The sequence below is a fragment of the Bacillus rossius genome, chromosome 1 (assembly GCF_032445375.1).
Source record: "Bacillus rossius redtenbacheri isolate Brsri chromosome 1, Brsri_v3, whole genome shotgun sequence".
Classification (NCBI taxonomy): Eukaryota; Metazoa; Arthropoda; class Insecta; order Phasmatodea; family Bacillidae; genus Bacillus; species Bacillus rossius.
The window spans coordinates 47,378,033-47,397,835 of NC_086330.1; the positions used below are offsets into that span (position 1 = coordinate 47,378,033).

General features: G+C 34.0%; 1 protein-coding gene across 1 annotated transcript in view; it reads right to left on the reverse strand.

Annotated features, from left to right (window-relative positions):
• Positions 1–19,803, reverse strand: part of LOC134527624 (laminin subunit alpha-1) — a 597,962-nt gene that overhangs the window by 346,888 nt on the left and 231,271 nt on the right. The window contains exons 12-13 of the mRNA XM_063360509.1: positions 18,459–18,646; positions 10,851–10,960 (exon numbers count right to left, since the gene is read on the reverse strand). Of these exons, the coding sequence (XP_063216579.1) occupies positions 10,851–10,960; positions 18,459–18,646 (298 nt within the window). The remainder of the gene's footprint in view (positions 1–10,850; positions 10,961–18,458; positions 18,647–19,803) is intronic.

The following is a 19,803-nucleotide window of genomic DNA, read 5'->3' on the forward strand; positions in this document are numbered from 1 at the left end:
AAAAAGATTAAGTTAACCAGCGGATGAAAGCAAATCAGTGAAAGAATGTTGAAGACCTTGGGTGCGATGAACCTCCTACCTGCGGTGCATGGTCAAGTTGTCATGGCCGCAAGAAGCTCCCGACAAACACCTGAAGTAATTATTTCTGAAACTGAAATGTCTAAGACTGTTATGTTTTATAAAGCATTATCTCTGTTATAAAAAATGTATATTTTTATATAAATAAGTTTTAAGTTATTTAAATTAATTATTTTATTTAAACCTTTGCAAATAGTATTTATTCATACCCTGGAACCTCCTGTAGTGGAGGGAAATAGATCTCACACTTCAGTCTTAATGTCGTAAATCCTCTCGCAGCTCTACTTTAATAATGTTTTAATTATTTTTGTTTATGTCATTTACGGTCATTTCCCCCCCCCCCCCCCCCCCCCCAAAGAAAGTACCATCTGCTCTTGTGTACTAGGTTGTGGTTTGATTGTTTGATTCTAAAAAAACCCTAACTGTTTTAATTTGAAGCTTCGGCACATTTAGTTTGAAGCCTTGTTACAATATCATTATATGGGCCGATACTGGAAGTACATCCTTTTTACGCTTATGCTGGTAGCTGCAACTTTTAGCAGTGCTCTTATAACTATTCTTGAGATACTTCAATTTGGTCACTAGAAAAAAGAGATATTTGGTCCAAAAAAGGTTGTCTGTACATTACTAAACCAATATAGGCATTATTTTGGTAACATTGTCCGGATGAAAAAATTTCAATCAATATAATATAGAATTATTATTATGTTTTAACTGGTTAGCATTATATATTCTAAAGCATAAATTTGTGTTAATTAATAATGTTGAAATTTATTTTCCGCACCCAATTAACATTTTTATAACAGAAGCTGCTTTGTTAAAATTCACAAATGTTAAAAAAATTATGTTTTAGTTTGCTATGCTACTAAAATTTTCAGTTTTTATTTGGATTAAAAAATTAATAAAACATACTTGATCTAGAATTTTTATACATGTCCATAATTTTTACAAAATATTGAAATATTCAAAATTGGTGTAAAATTTTGGCTGATAATATTTTAATAAATTAAGAACATAAACAGGGTGTCTACAAATCACGAAAGTCCCGAAAGTAACGAAAAAATAACGAATTTTGATGCGAGGTCACGAAGTCACTATAAAGTCACGGAATTCAATACAAGCTCACGAAAAAATTTTCTATTGACGTATTTTCACGTGTATTTATTGGACACTAAGTGACTGTGTAATTGGCACAGCCATATTTTTCTTTCTTTAGTATGTTTGGCCTGCTATAGAAGAACAAAGTGCTGAAATAAGATACCATGAAATGCACTGGTGAAATTCAATGCTATGTCAAGCTGATTGTCGTTCTATGTTCGTTTTAATGTTTCGTTTTTTAGGACACAGGCCGTACTAGTACGAGTCTAGCATTGCCTGACGTATGAAAAGTCTCGTATTTGTACGAGGATTCAGAGGTTTTCAAACCATAGATGTTACAGTATACTAGTATGTACAACTTGTTACGATAACGATGCTTTCCGCCATCGCGTCCATATAAGTATAGTAAATACACAATCTCTCATTAGCAGAGCTGCCAACTATTACGGATTTAACACCGAATTACGGAATTACGGAACATCGCTGTTTTATTACGGAAACGAGACTTTGTGCTGCATGGTAACGGAGAAAATTCCGTTTCTGCTGTGCGTGTTTCGTGAACGCAGTTTGAATACATCGCTTGGTTGCTCAAATATCGGAACTAGTAAGTGTGCGCATGTACTGTCAAAATAAGTGGATTAATTCTCGTGTTTTGAAATAATAATGGGATGGTATTACGTCCGTTGTACGATACAACTAGTACATATTCTAAAACTTTTCGTTTGAAGGCTACTTACATCACGATAATTTTTTTACGGTACTTTGGCTAACCTGTGTTGTTTTAATTTATTGCTTGAAAGCCATTTTTTTCATCATAGTGTTTTTGTCGTGTATACAGACGTGAACATTTTTTATGTTTTTCGATAGTGTTCGCGTGACATAACAATGTGTATCTGGGGGGAAAAAACACGCAATTCTTCAGAACTTTCGACTTAAATATTCAAAAGAATGGCCATGCTTGTTGTCTTCAAATGTTTGGAACGCCATGCGTTTTGTAATGTATGCACGTGTGACTTTTCAATTGCACATGGTGGAAGGGATGACTGTAGACCGCATATTGAATCAAAGAAACATGCGGATCATTTTATAGCCATGATGAGCAATAAATCTATATCGTCCTTTTTTCGCTACATCTGAAGAAACGAAAGTAACGAACGCAGGGTTATTTTTTACAAGTCCTTGTGTTTGTCTTTTGCTGTTTGTTTACATGACAGTTATTATCCAATTAGGATAAAAGAAGCAAATAAAAGACAGTTTTTCTAAAGTTTAACTTTGAATACTTTTAATTGAAGATTCAAAATTTCCAGTAAAATTGACATTTCTTACATATTCAGTTTGTATTGTTCAAAAAGGTTTTTTTTTTAGATTCATTAATTTGCATTATATTCATATACATAGGCCTATATTTTTCTTTTTTTTATTAATGTCCTTGTTTTATCTTGTGAGTGTGTCATAATGCCTCAGGAAAAATTTATCGTGCATGATTTACGCGTACTTTTTTCATATAATTGTAATTACTGATGGGTGTGATTTGAGGTAGGCAGCTCTGCATTAGGATAACATGTCCTTTTAAATTTTGGTGGTCATTGATAGTTTTTAGGCATAAATGTTAAGCCTAATATGTATTTTTTTTTTTAAAGTGTCAATTAGTTTAGTCAATAGTTCAAAGTAAAAAAAATCCGAAAAAAAAATGTTGCCATTTAGGTCGGTAAAGGCATTGAATATATATAACTTATAGAAGTCGCGAGGGGATAGGATTTATTATTCCAATTTTCGGATCCAAAACTGAGGTAGTTGTTAGCTCCGCCGCTAGACAGCTCTTCTTTCCACAAGAGGGTACTCGTAGTTACCAGCTTCCACGCCAGAGCGCTGTAGCGTCGCTTTTTTCAAGGTCGTGCGCGTAATTCTCTGTTTCACTCTATCGAGAGGCGGTGCCTTTTGTTGAAATCCGAGCGCTTAGATATCGGCGGGCGCAACTGAATTGGAGGAGTACGGCCACCGAAAAAAAAAAAAAAAAAAGTGCGGTTAAAAGATGCCAACATCAAAAATTAAGTTTTAATAATAAGAAAACTACAGAAATTTCTTAAAGCGTATCAGATTGGAATGTACAGTATAGTGTACATTCCCACTGACATTCGTGGTTCAGAATTTATAAAATGTTGTGTTAACGGAGTGGCGCATTGAGTAAAATGGCAAAACATAATTTGGAATAATTCTTGACAACGTTGAATGATTTTGGTAGCTATGAAACAACTATGGCTGCGATGACTGTTCAAACGCGTGCACGTGTTGTTATTAGTAACAGAAACTAATGGTATGATGTCATACTTTGTGGCTATGCAGTTTATAATTTTTTTAACATAAGATGAAGCATTTTTACATAATGTTTTGGTTGTTTCGTTATTCAAAATAAATAATCTTAAACGTTATATGGTGAATATTCCCAGTAGCGAATGACCACAAAAAAAATCAATTTTGCCAACATAGATCTGAAAAGTTAACGATTTACTATGTTAAGTTGCTTATAAATAAAGCACATTTCCCGGATCTCCAAAGAAAATAAGAGTGTTTGTTATAGCATTGAGTTCCCACTCTTTATATTCCTTGCTTTGAGGTTAGATACACAAGTTAAGCCCGGGCTACATTCGCAATAGCAAGCAAACAGCACAGACGCACAGAAGTTCAACATACACTATTAGATATGAGCTGCCACATTGGCAAATAGCACGCGCACAGAAAAATAGCACAGGATCGGCGCACAGAAAGTTCATTAACTTTTAACTTTTAGGTTATTTTCTGTGCGCGACCATGATGGTAGCCAATCAGCAAACAGTTTAAGTACTACTCGAGTGGGCTTATAAAAGAACAATTGTCACGAAAGTATTGGTGCTCTTGACTTGAGTAGTTTGTTATTGTTTTCAAACACGCGATAACATAAAAATGGAAGGCACATTTGATAGCTTTTTGATAGCTGTAATAGGAAGTAAAAATATTTTGTATGACAGGGGATCCGCAGGATACAAAAATGAAGAAGCTAAATTAAATGCTTGGAAGTCTGTGTCTGAATGTGTTAAAGAAGCCGGATTTGAAATAAACAGTGATATATATTTTTGAATGCTCATTGTGTTTTGTACGTAAAATTTGAAATATTTAAAATATTTCTGGGTTTAACGAAAACCGTACCACAATAACAACACACGAATCTAAACAAACGTCACGTATGCCAACTTCAGTGACCAAAATTGTGAACGGGAGTTTTACATTTAAAAAACTTTTTTGAATGCTTCCGGTATTATTTTGTGTTGTGTTGTGCGTGAATGTAGCATCAAGCTCTGTGCTATCTCTGTGCGTGTGTGCTATCTGTGTGCTGTTTGCGTGCTATTGCGAATGTATCCCGGCCTTTATGCTCGTAAAAACGATGCGCAAGTATTTTGAATACAAATATATTTTCTTTTAATAACCGAAAGGTAAATATTATTTCCATGAAATATAATACAATTCTTTAAACACAGACAACATATAAGAGCTATTTTTTGTTTATTATTCCATCTGGCGTGATAAATATTATATTTTAAAAACTGTTTGTGGATTTTTAATATAAAATAAATATTTGTTTATGACATCAATTTAAGTTGTTCAAAAAATTCACTTTGGTATGAATTAAACCAAATTCATGTTATCCAGGGCACAAAATTAGAAACTACCAAAAAAGATTATTTACATTGCTGTTTTGTGTAAATCTGTGCACGGACTTAGTAAGTGACATATTTATAATTCCTCATTTTAGCAACCCATTTTAACACAAGAGAAAAATGATTTTATATTAAAAAATTATTATTTTAAACCATTAATTAGCAGGAAACATGTATGAATAATATATTTAAATTTGCATTTGAACAGTGAATATTATTTTACAATAATAAATATTTTTATCATCGTATATTACTGATGAAAAGTTTGTATTTCCATCTAATCAGAAGTATTATGACACAGTTAATTAAATTGCTTTACAAGTTTTTATTCACATGAAAATCATTAAAAATTGGTTGGAAAGTTATATAAATATACAAAAACAAATCATTATACATACAATTTTATTATCTTAGTGGATTTAAATTAATGGTGTCCCAGTGACTACTGCGAAGAAAAAAGTCTTGCGAAAGGTTTCCTCGTAATTGAAATTCGTCAAAAAAAACTATCTCTCATTTTTGGTGACATTTCTGACAAGTGGTACAATGAAATTTGAGACTGGCAAATGAATGTTGTGAAGCAATAAACAAAATATCACATTCGTGAACTACAAATGCATAATTGTTTTTATTTTATAATAAAAGTGTATCTAATAACCCGTGGCTTTGCTCACGTAATTTCCGGGTATTGCTGATATTCTACCATTTTAAGAAAATATGTATTAAATTTCAAATATTTTTGAAGAATTATACACAAAGAACTGTCAAGTATAGAACATATTTAATAAATAAAAATATTTTTACGACTTATTTTTAATTGGTTTAGCGTAAGTCTATTTTAACTTTTATTTAAAATTAAGTACCTACCTTATTTTCTATCTCCCGGTTTAGTGACTTTGAGAATATATTTTTCCTTGATGAAATCTTAACTCTTTTCCATCTGACGAAGAAGCCAATTAAAAAATAAACTAAGACTCGCGCACTTATTGTATGTTAAGAATGCCATCGTTTTAAATTACTGTAATTTTTTTAGTTATAGTCATGCTTAGTATAATAACATAATATGCCTTATTACGCATACATTTCAGTATTCATGAAACCAGTGCATTTTTATTTGAAATGTAGAGCAGTTACCAAATTTCTTATCTCGCATATTGATCTTTTGGTATGGCTAGTATTACTTAAACTAAATTTTTGAATTTTCACTGATGCACTGTTTTCCCTTTTCTATGTGATTTAGAAAATATAGCAATATACGTAAACCAATTAAACCAAAATCATCCTGAATTTTTATTACAGAAAAAAGTTAATTACAAAAATTTTTAATGTGCGTATTTTAATATTGAATTTATATATATCTTGCCAATACTGATTTAGTGGGTTATATAATTTTTTTTTATTTTTAAAAATAATATCTACCCCTTTTACTACTTAATAGATAACGTTGAATAAGAGAAGGTTGTTTAAGGTATGTTGATTTTCCTTGCCAATATCTAAAAGTAAATTTGCACAAACGCGAAATATAGTTTAAATAAGTATTTTACTTTTAAAATAAAACCATATTTTGAACGTAACACTGACTATTGGCCCAATACAAAGTTTTAAGAGGCCGTGTCACAAATTTGCGCTCCTATCTATATCAATGTTATTTTAAAAGGCAGTTTTTCTCAAAGTCTATAAGAGGTAGGGGCCGGAAATTTTGCCTACTGAAAGTATACAATACATTTAACATAACCGCTTTTTTCAAATTTAGTTATCATATCATATATTATTTCTGTGATGAAAATAATATTATCAATATTTTGATTTGTCCAGATACATTGAAATTTTGCTTATATTTATAATTATTTAGCAAAAACTGAAAACGCCATTGAAATGTATTGCACATTACCTTTCGATCAGTGTCTTCATGATCATGATGGGTTTATAAACCTGGGTGTAATCAAGTCTTTAACTATTACATGACAACATTTATACTTAATAATTTGGAGATATGCCTTTTCTATCCTCAGCCCCTGAGCTTTTACTATCTGGTCTGGCGACCGACCTGACACTCTTCAACCACCCCAGGGGTCTCCGATTGCACATCTTATCAAAAAAAAAAGCTGTTCGTTCATTTGTTTTTGTGTTCGAGCGAAGGTTTACTTCTCCATAAGTGCCACAGACTTCACACATTTATGCCAAGGGAATATTCCGCTGATGTGACGCCATACGAATGTATTATTTGCGACCATACAACTTTTTTGTTTGTCATCGGGAAAATGACGCCGCAGTTTGATTTTTTGTGGTGATATAAAATAAATTTTCTTGCTAGGGAATGTTCATTTTGAATTGAGCATTTTCAAATGTCAGCGTAGAATATGCTTATCTGACCATTTTGTTTCTTTCCATAATAATGAGTAAAGTTAACATTGTCATAGACATTTTATTATATTCGTTTGCCGTCCAAGTACAAATGTCACACTATATCGCACGTAATTATATTTTTTACTAATTTGTTAGTTGTCATTTTATTTAAGTTATAAATAACAGTAATAAAAATTATTTTTTAATAGTCCAGATTAGAGATTGAGTTATTATTCATTTAATAGGGGTTTAAAATATGGTACTACATACATATTTATATTATCTTGTTGTCTTCTTTGTAACTTTACTGGAAGAATGGCATTTGGTATGTATGTTAACTCACAATGAAAATACTTCAGAAGTACTCAATTAACAGTGAACAACCTAGGGCCTATACTAATTTCATTATGTTCATGAAATATAATTGATATTACTAATAATGAACTGTATGTGTTTTGCGTAGAGATATCGTACGAACTGTATGTGGTACAGACCAACATTAGCTAAGACTCTGTAAATAAGTAATTTCAGTTAATGTGTAGAGAATATTAAAAGTTAGAAATAATGATATATATATAAAACAATGCTGAGTTATCAGCATAAAAATAGAAGTTGTTTTTACGTAGCGCCTACTGGAATGTATATTTTGTGTTGAATTATGTGGTATGATTAGTATTCTCTTATTGTAAGTGTGTTTTGTTAAAATCTTATAAAACATCACTTACTGTTCAAGGATTTTCATTTTTTTTGTGATGATCTTACTTAAACAAGTTTTAATTATATTACACATGTATATTTTAAAATCATTTTAATGTATACTTATAGAATTGTAATAGGCTTTATACGGACTCTCACGATGCATGTGAGCATCTATAATTAATAGAGACCGGAAAAATTCGCGGATTCATTAGGCGATAGGCTAGAAATCAAATACATATACCTTTTAGATGATTTTGCTATTGGCTTACTGTTCATCTGGACGAATCTCAACCAATTATAAAACACCAACCAAAGATGGATCGAATCACAGACAAACAAGCTGAGACGACTAACAAGTCAGCAGCAAATGAACTGCCGTTATTTGCCCGAGTGTACAGGGGAATGTGCAGTCTATCCTGAAGGCCGTCGAAACCGCGAATTTTTCCGGTCCCTAATCTACATTAATATTATGGCCGTTTCACAAGATCAAATATTTATTGAATTCAATCTTTTGCATTCATTGTACATGATTTTCGATATGTACATTGAATTCAATACAAATTGAAGATGTTACTCAACTAAGCTTATTCTTATTAACTTATAAGTATTTTGTTTGTTCAGTACATAAAAGTAAAAGATTCGTTATTATTTAAATAATGAGCATCTTTAAGCAATAACGTTTTCAAAATATTTACATAAACATAATGGAATATATTTTTTAAATACTTTATATCTACGATCACATCAACGGCAGTATTATGTAATCAATGAGGTAATGAAATATCTTGAAAGGATATTTTCTTCTCTGTAAAGTAAATTTGTAATGCAGCCCTCTTAATGTTAGTCTTGTGAGTTATTTCGTCTTCTAATATGCTACAGCAATGTATAAAATTAAGTTTTGTTAGTTTTTTAGTCTTGTGTAATGTTAAAGTGTAATGTGATAAATTCAATAATTTTTTTGTAAGTTCGTATTCATAAAGGTAGGCTACATATCGTATTAAGATAAATAGTAATATTTGTAAATTTAAATTCTTTGAAACAACGTCGATAAGAGGTTCACCTACCTCTGTTAAACTGTATGATGGTGCATTGTAAAAAATTAGGTAGTCTGACTTAAGTGAGATTGTATTTAGATTGTGTGTGATGCATATGCAATATATAAGCATATGCATTTATGTTATTATCCTTTTAAAACGTTACATGATGAATTTCGTATACTTTTTAATGTCAACTAACATTATTTTTCACGGACTATTACATCCAGATAAAGAATAATTACCACATGTTTGAAGATTAATTGTATTCCGATACGTTTAAAGTATTAAAATTTTTAGATTCGACTCATACCATAGTTGTATAAGTGAGGTTTCTTGATTCTGAATCCCTGCATCCGCAATTTCCTAGTGAGCCGCCGGTCAGATTGTCATCCTCTTAGATTGTCGAGGAACCAGATACATTTTTCGTCGAGTAAACTCGAGCTGTCAACCGTCCCACTAATCCTGTGATAAGGGTATAGTAGCTTTATCACGCGCTGCGGCTACAGTTCCTTCGGTTGAAAAAGCCACTAAATCTCACTGTTAAAAGAGAGAACTTCTAGAGCAGAATATTGGAAATAAACATTTACTGACACGGCCTCTTAATAGCTAATTTTCACTTCACTCGGGTACAGAATCCCATCATTCAGTGATTTCCGTGGCTAGCTTCTTTTGGGATTTCATCATTCTCAAACGACGGTAAGGGAAGCTCCTCTTCAAGGTCGCCTAACGATGTTGATAAGACCTGCCGGGTAATTTGAATCGTTGGTCTGGGATTTTCAAGGGGTGGGGGGGGGGGGGGTGAAGGATGATGTCACGACTGGGCTGGTTAACCTAGTTCTGCCAAATACCGCCAGGGGCGTATACAGCCGATACCCAGCGATGAAAGCGATCACAGCGGCGGAGCTTGGAACTACAACAATTCTTCTAAGAAACCGGACAGAAAATTTAACCTGGGCTCGCGACTTCTATACATTATATATATTCAATGGTAAAGGTCACTGAAAAGGTCACTAAAAAGTCACTAAAATTGATTTTGTCACTTCTGTAAACACCCTGATAAAAAAAAAAAATGTGGCCTTATTTTAATACCAGCAATTAGATTTTTCTGTAAAGAATGTGAGCTGGTAAATAAATTAACTAAGGTTTCATGTTTCAGCAACATTAAAGTCACTCAAATGATGGACTACCGTAGCATATTAGTTGAATTGTTACAGCCCATTGCATTCCCACTGACTTACGCAATGAGCATCTACGTATTTACAGGCTCTGAAAAGAGCGCTGGTTTTTCTATGCTGAAATAGGAATTGTGTATTTGTTTATCACATCAACATGTGTAAATGCTTGATAACTGAGTTATACAAAGGCTAGCTGATGATAACTGTCAAGATATCACTTATGAAAAAAAGAGAGGAAGTGTGGGTATTAACTGTAAATTGGACAAAGTAATTTTTTGTGAAATTTTGTTGAGCATATTAAAACTAACAACCTTACTCTAGTCTCCCTTTTTTATTATTACCGCCTTCTGCTTTGTTCCCTGATGGTCAAGTGTGATAATGTCAAGCAACGATAGTGGCAGACCAACTGGTGTAGGTAGTAAATATTTAATTAAAAAGTTTTCACTTATTTTACAAAAAATATTTACAAAAATATATGTAACCAAAACAATATTGTAATCAAAAAATAATAATTTACTCTAAAGGTATATTTTCAACCTGTTTGACCCATATTTTAAATAGAATAGCTTATAAAAATATAGTGTTTCAAAATTACTTTCCATGCTTTATATAAAAAAAAAATTGCCTAATTAACTTACTGATCCTAATATCTGTAATGTAACGTATGAGAAACAAACGTCAAAGACTACTTAAAGATAAAAATCTTTCTACAAATATTTACAACTTACTTCACAGTGGCTGCAAGTCCTGCCAACGTACTTCTCCAAGCACCTGCACTGGCCAGTTTGTGGATCGCAAGTGTGAGGGTGTGCGGAGCCTTTGGTACTGCACTGGCAAGCTGTGAACACACAAACCACTCCACTTCATTTGAGTATTGAGCATAGTGACACGTGTCATACGAGGCATTCGTGAACTTTTTTGTGCAGTGGCGTACCTAGACTTTCAGGGGCCTTAATATCTTGCCAAACGGGGCCTGGGAGGAGCCCCCTGTGAAAAGGACATTCGGGAGCTCCACCCTGGGAAATCATGAAATTAAAGTCTTTGAAACAACATTTTTAAGACATAGGTGGAACTTAATTTTCGATTATGGTTCTGCTAATGTCTTAAGATTTCTAAATATTCTTTCCTGATCGATTACACTCTGGTTAGTTTTAAAAAATACTCCAATCTAACTCTGTCGAAATTGCATCATTATGTGAGGCAATAAAATCTTTGAAAGATATTTCTGATTCGAAATCATAACAATCCAATTTAAATCGAAACGTACTGAAAAGCATTTAAAATTACATGGTATTTACAATTTAATTGTTCTTTTACTTGACAAACAAAGAAAAGGAAAATAAAAGAGGTTAATGCGGGGCCCTGCTAGGCCGCGATTGCCAGGCTTGCTCTGCCCTTGAGCCGCCCCTGCCAAGAGACATTTGAAGCTTTGTGCACTTGAAGAGTGTTCTATAGTTCTATCGTTAGTGAGAAAACCACTATGGTATTTTTCAAACAATCATTTGAGAGAAGAATATCCCGGCGCCCAGTTAAGTTCCGATATATATTTTTTTTTTTATGTGGGCTTGTATTAACTTAGATAGAATGAAAATATTTACATTTCTATCACTAATAAAATTAAATGGAAAATTAACAAGTTAGTAAATTGTTTTACATATCTCATTTATAGTTATGGCTATGGTAACTTTTAGTCATTAGATTATTTTTTTTTTAATTGTAGGGTTATAAATGTTGTTCATTAAGCTATGGGGAGGGGGCTCAACAAAATTATTTAGCCCTGGGACCTTAGTTTCTCTTGGTACGGTCCTGGGCTTGACAAGAATTTGTGTAAAATAAACTAGAACCCTTGCATTGCAGAAAAATATATTATCGTTAGATAAATATTCTCCAAACATATTTTTTGACGTGACAACATCTAATAAATCGATGAACGCCAGCTGCATGCACAAAAAAGTGTCCCGTTATACACACTGTTCTGTTACACTGTGTCCCGTTACGCTCATTGTTCCATTACGCTGTGTCCCATTACACTGACAACGAGTGCTGTAATAATAGGTTATGTTACAATTGACTAAAAAATTATGGTGATTCATATAATAATTGATGATAGATATTTGATTACAGTTTATTTATATGAAAACTTGTTGATAATTATATTTAAACTTTATAGCTAAACGCCAGTTTATAAAGTGAAGTGAAAAGTTAATGTGGTTTTCATTGCTTATTACAACAACAATTTCGGCAATAAAGGTTAATTATTCTTGCATTTTAAAAATCTGATAACTAGTATAATTTCAAGTATATTTATTCTTTTATATAATATATATAATTTTTATTCTTTTATTATTGAGATCTATTGTGCTGTGGATATTATATTTAGCTACATCGGAAACTATTTTCTCTATGGAAGGGATTGGGTAAGCGTCTAACATCGTGTATCGGTTTATAGTCTGAGAATAGTCGACGACCATACGTTTTCGATGTGTTCCACTCACGACTAGTACCTGCGCCCTCCAGGGTGAGTTGCTTTCTTCAATGACACCGTCAGAGAGAAGTTTTTCTATGTGGGATTGAATGTATTTTTCGTCTTCGTTTGAGTGTCGTCTGGATTTGATCGCGATAGGTCTACAATTTGGAGTTAAGTGTTCGAAGAGGGTGGCCGGACCGACTTTGGCACATGCTAAGCTACTGATTTGCAGTTCAGGTTTATTACCACCAAAAACTATCGACAGAGTGGAATGCTGCTTAAAGATATCGTGCCCTAATATAACATCTGCGCAACAGTTGTTTAGAACGTTAAGCTTTGTTTTTCTGTATATATTGTCCGAGATTTGTAAATCTACAGAACAATAAGCTTTTATAGGCATGGCCAAAGAGGACGATGCCATAGCTACTTCAGATGACGTAGGATATTGTTTTAATTTATGTTTGGAGACAAAACCATCATTTATGTAACTCTCCGAACTCCCCGTGTCTATTAGCCCTTCAGCTGGAAAACCATTTACTTTCAGTTTGACAATGGTTTTGGAAAGGCTAGTTGGAGAAGCAGCTGATGTTTTGGAAGATGTTGGTTTGGTCTTACGATCACGATTAGATTGGTTAGTAAGGAAAACCAGAGACTTAGCAGGAAGGCAAGCAATAGTTGAGAAGTCATCTGTGTCTTGAGGAGAGTCAGGTAAGGCGGCAGTACGATCTTTGGGCTTAATTGACCTACAGACTTTTGCATAATGGCCTTTCTTACCACAGAGTTTGCACGTAGCTTCTCGCGCTGAACAGGAAGAACGAGGATGACGAGGTAACCCACAGAAGAAACATTTCTGACTACTGCTGGCTGCGGTTACAGGAGAATTTGGTTGCTGAACCGGCTCAGTTGAGGCTAAAGGTGTCTGGCTAGGAATATAGGATTCAGAAATTATATGAGCTGATTCTAATGATCGTGCTTTTGCAAATGCTTCATCCAGGCTAAGAGTTGCGTTTTCTAACAAACGTTGTCGGATACTGTTCGATGAGAGACCTTTTATAAATGCATCTCTAATGTATTCATCCCTATAAGCTGCTGCTTTAACATCTTTGAACTCGCAGTCAGAGCTAAGGAGACGCAAAGATTGTAAGAATTGATTTACACTTTCATCAGGTTGCTGGTGTCGGCTCATTAGTTTATGCCTTGAAAATATTTCATTCTTAGGTTTAATAAAGAGTGAATCTAGGTTTTCGATTGCAGACGCATAAGAAGTACATTCGCTAATAAGTTCGTATATACTGTGACTCACGTGATTGTAGAGTAGTAACAGCTTATCAGATTCAGAAGCCTTGATTGAAGCTGTGAAGACTTCGAATGTTTTCTTCCAGTGATTCCATTGTGAGGAGCTTTTCCCAGTTGTGTGATCTGCTTCAAATCTCTCGGGCTTGAAATACTTGTCCATTGTTTGTATTAAATGTTTCTTGGTAAAATGTGCTTAATAAATTGACATAATAAACCTTATCATCAGAAACTAAGGCTTTATTAAGCACAAAACATGACTTAGATTGTTACATGAATTAATACATAGATTTGAATAAGAGGTAATATTGAAGGTTAAACAATGTTCATGCAAAGAGGTTGCTAAGAGGTTGCTAAGAGGTTAAAACCAATATCACCACACTCTCACTATTTTACAGACCGTTATTTAGTTTTTAGAGACGATAGAAACTCACCACTGACAATGAAGAATAGAGGCGGAGGTGTCTTATCTGACATCAATAAGCATAAATTCTTATCAGTGCATCCTTTGTATGATTACGTTTTCCCCGGCATCGAAGCTGTCTGGTTAAAAATAAAACTAACGCCTACGAAATCATTAATACTTGGTACTATCTACTTACCTCCAGATATCACACCTAATATTTACCGGAATTATTTTGAAGCCTTGGAAGATAAACTGCTAGTCTGTTGTGATGATATATTGATTCTTGGTGACTTTAATGTGCCTGGCATTGACTGGTCTAATTCTAATCCTGATAACATTATACACTCACATGTCAAATCTAAAGCCAGTTACCTACTGAATTTCACATCCAGTCTTGGTTTATCACAATTTAATTGTACCCAACCAGCTATAAATCTCTTAGATCTGTGTCTTTCTAATCTTCCTCATTGTTTGGTATCACATTCTGCTGATATCCTTATCAAAGAAGATATATTAACATCATGTTAGAAACATGTCATAATAATATTAATCCCTCTTCTGTGTTCAGAAATTACAAAAAAAGGAATTATCTTGGTCTTTACAACTCTATTAATGACTGTGACTGGTCATACTTTTATAGTTCTACTGATGTTAATGATCTCGTGGATCAACTAACAACTTGTATTTCTGAAAAAATTGATACTTATATACTACCTCTTTCTATTAAAAAAAAATCTAAATATCCCCTTTGGTTTTCCAACGAATTAATAAGTGCTCTTAAATCTAAAAAACATTTCCACAAGTTGTACAAAAGAAATAATAATCTATTCTACTATGCAAAGTTCTCTCATTTTAGAAAATCTGTGAAATCTCTAATTAAACGCGACAAAATCCACTGGACTCAATCGACAAACAACAATATCAAGAAAAACCCTAAAAGTTTCTGGAGATATGTTAAATTAATGAAAGATGGTTATTATGAACAACTTTCTCTTAAAGTAAATGGGGATATATCAAATGATCCGAATGTGGTAACGAATGTGTTTGCTCAGTATTTCTCTAGTGTATATGTAACCCCAAATACTTCTCCCCCAATAACTACATCGGTCATGTCTGTTGAGACTATAGCTGTGCCTAAAATTTCTGAAAGTCTAATACTTTGGGCAATTAAGGACTTAAAATCAACTAAATCCACAGGTCCTGATGGCATTCCCAATTTTATTCTTAAAGGCTGTGCCCATCTTTTAGTACCTCTACTTTATCACATTTTTAACACCAGTCTGAAAACGAATATATTTCCCAATAATTGGAAAATAGCAAAAATGATTCCTATTCATAAAAATGGTTCAAAATTAGACGTCTCAAACTACAGGCCAATATCATTACTTAATGGGTTCTCCAAAATTTGTTAAAAAATTATAGCTAAATTTTTAAATTTTCAACTTAGTAATACTCTCACCAATAATCAACATGGTTTCAGGTCTGGTATGTCTACTACCACTAATCTTCTTACCTTTCTTAATCCTGTATATAATATAGTTACAAATAGGGGTCAGGCCGATGCCTGTTACTTCGACTTGGCTAAAGCCTTTGATACTGTAAACCATTCCTTACTTCTTATTAAATTATCCCATTTTGGTCTCTGTGGAAACTATATCAATTGGTTCTCAAGCTACCTATCCAACAGAAGTTTTTTTGTATCGATCAACAATCATAGATCTTCTCAGTATAATGCGTGTTCTGGTGTTCCCCAGGGAGGTACTCTTTCACCTCTTCTCTTTAATATATTTATTAATGACATTACACAAGTACTTTGCTACTCTACTGGAATTCTTTTTGCTGATGACCTAAAAATTTATAAAATTATTTATTCCTTAGAGGATTGTGAATTATTACAAGAAGATATTATTAAAGTTAATAATTGGTGTCTAAGAAACTTGGTCAAACTCAACAAAGATAAAACCAAGGTTATATCGTTCACTAGGAAATACCATCCGATTAAATATTCATACAAATTAGCGAATTCTATCATCTCTCAAGCCCACTACACAAAGGATCTCGGTATCATCCTTGATTCAAAACTATATTTCCATAAACATGTAGATTACATATTGACGTCAACCGGGGCTCCGCCCCCTTGAGCCTGGCCAGGCGTCGTTCCCTTCCTCTCTTTTCGTTCCCCCCCCCCCCCCCCTTTTTTTGTCCACCACCGACGGACATGGGCGTGTGTGGAAGTGTGTGTTAAAACTGTGTGCCAGACTGCAAGGAGGCATTTCGAGTCAGTGCGACGCCCCTTTTCTGAATTTATTTTATATACACTCCTTTATAATTCTTATTCTCTAGTCCCAGTGCTGGGTGTGTCATCAGTGTCACTTGTGTCGCTGTTGTTCGGAGTTAGGGACGCTGCCCGGGCGAACCCGAACAGGCACAGACTTGGACAAGGCTAGAAAGGTCTCGAAAGAGCCACCTTAGTGTATAAGAACTTTCTGCTGTGTTCTTCCACCGTCGAGGCACGAGGCCGCTGAGTAACCCTGCCCGGGCGTGGCGCAATCGCTGGCGCACGATATTAGCGCGAGCGACGCTGCGCTCGAGTGAGTCCGTCATCACCACCGGTCGGGAGCGCACGCGTCTGCAACCCGGGGACTTCATCTCTTGCTAAACTTTGATCAACAATTCTGGCATGTAAAGTAATCTCCAAAAACCTTTTCATTTTATCCCCGGGGCGTCTCTCAACCGGCGGGCTGTTTAACTAATTGTATTTCTCGCTTAGAGACTTTCACTAATCTTCCTACGTAGAGACTTTGTGTGTAGCCACGAAAGTGAGCTAACTACATCTAATCTGGTCCGTGCCTCGGCATTTTAACAGTGTAACGTAATCATGTATGTGAGATCGGGCGGAAGGAATAAAAGGCATAAAATCTAGTACTGTGAGTATTCTTTACTGACCACGTGGTACTTCCTTACTATAGCTAGGTGTGAGGCGTACCCGGCGCCTTAAGATCGGGCTAGGCAGGGTCAGTCAATACTCCAAGCAACAGAAATAGGGCTGGTAACTCGCCTCGCTCGGGTCACGTCACACCCTGAGAGAGGAGTTTAGCCGGGGTCCACGTGCCCTTACACGTGGTGGCGCCCAGTTCCATCAGAGACTGTCGGGATCCACAGCCGAGTAGCCCTCAATATATTTCTATGGACGAAGAACTCTAGCGCTTATAAAATTTATTACTTCTTATGCAACCAACTCAGACTCACTTATCTCTCTTTACATGGCACTTATAAGATCAAAATTAGAATATGGCTCTGTTATCTGGAATGGTATCAACTTAACAGATACTGAAAAAATCGAAAGTATTCAAAATAAAGTTATAGATTTAATTATTACAAGGAACCTCCCACGCCCCAATTGGACACCTCTGGTAGACCGTAGGGCCTATCTTGATGCTCTTTTTGTTCATAATTGTTACATTCATAAATTCAGATGCCCTTATCTTCTTGAAAATACTGCCTTAAGAATTCCTCAATTCAATTCCCGCTTACGCTCTACTCTGTGTACTCTTATTACTAATAATGATATTATTTATAGACTTATAACAAATTACAATAATATATATTTGAATTCCAACAGTGTTTATTTATATATTTTCTGATTTATGTCTGTCATAGCTATATAATTTTTTCTTCAATATCTCTTAACATTTAATAATTTGATTTTACCTGTATTAATTATGTTTGTATTTGTTTTTTATTTTTGTTAATGACCTAGTTGTTATTGTTCTTATTTCTATATATCTTTGTTTGTCTTGTTTATGTATTTGTGTTTCTGTGTTGTTATAAGCTTTTTTTTTTGTTTTCTGTATTTTGTATTTTTTTTTTTTTTTTTTTTTTCGTACCCACCATAAAAGTGTTTTAGCTGTCGGTGGGCATGTCACAAATACAAATAAATAAATAAAAATAAATAAAAATAAATAAAATAAAATAAAAATGATTCAGTTTTATTCATAAAAGTATGCAATCATTTCATCAATGTTTTGTTATGACGTTGTCAAAGTTAAACTATCGTCCATAAACCGACTTTACAGACTACCAATTTTTTAAATTTTTATGAAAACGCTGAAATATTCCCTTTGAATTTCTTAAAGCACACGTTTGTCCACCGGCTGCGTCGCAACTCACGCCTGCAGTCCGCCGCTGAAGGGTCCCCGTAGTGGCCGTCCCGGCAGCGCTCGCAGCTCCAGCCCTCGGTGTTGCCGCGGCACTCCAGGCACTGGCCCGTCGCGCCGTCGCACGGACCCCCGTGACACTCACACGGCCGGCACGCGGACCCCGGCAGCCGGGGGTTGCCGTGGTAACCGTCGCCACACCTGCCCAGAAGGCACTGTGCATTGGCCGTCCACGTATATTTAAAAAAAAGAAGTTTTTTTTTGTGAATAATTTGTAAATTGAGTCACCATTTTAAATAAAAAAATATTTTTTGAATTATATTTTCTACAGGTAGATACAGAAAGTGGGACTCATTCACAAAACGTTTAAAAAAAAAAGTTTGAAAAATGTATAAAGCCAGAAAAGTTATAGAGATATTTATTCATACATATTTTTTTTTAAATAATTTGTGATTATGATTTTAAAAAATTTAGTTCATTTTTAATGTATATTACAACTGTTGGGTCAACAAACTTATTTTTTATCTTAAAATTTTACTGTTTAAGAAAATGCAACGCCAAAATTATTAATTTCTTGCACTCTTTCAAACACGTATAATTTATCTCTTTTTCATTTTACTATATTTTGCATTAATTATATTCTTGGATTCCTGTGAAATGTAAAAATAAAAATTTCACTTATATTAAAATCCCATTAGAACAATATTCCATGTTTGTAAATAATATGATGTTTTATCAAAAAATTAAAGAAAAAAAAAAAGGATTTGCCCACCTCTAGAAATTAATGATAGGTAAAATCGAAATCTCAAATTCGAATCCCAAAGAGTACTTAAAATATACCCTTAAAATCTGAATCTAGGTCTCAAGAGTCCAAAAAAAAAATAATGTACAAGAAACTAAAAATCTCAACGTAAAACATTTAAACTTCTAGATGGTTTATTCATAAACTAATTTTCCAGAATCAATACATATTGTAATTTTATTTATGTATTTATATGTTAAAAGTAAAATATCTTGGGGAATGGTAACGGATAGGAATGAAGGAAAAGAAAATAACTTAGTAAACTTCAGAGGTTGTCAGTGTTGAATTTTGTAATTTACTTCATTTCTTCTAGTATTTTTTTAAAATCTTTTTCCTCGAATATTCAATCCTTCGGACACTACGGATTTCATGGAATTTGAGTATTTGAGTATTTGATGATTATACTGGCCCATTCCTACTAAAAACATTTGTGATGGTAATGGCAGAACCTCGCATTTGTGTAGAGATGTGCACCAATTCGGGCACGCGTTACGTGAATCGTGCATGCACCCCGGCTAGTCACGTGCCGTAATAACCGTCACTTTTGTGTTACAGC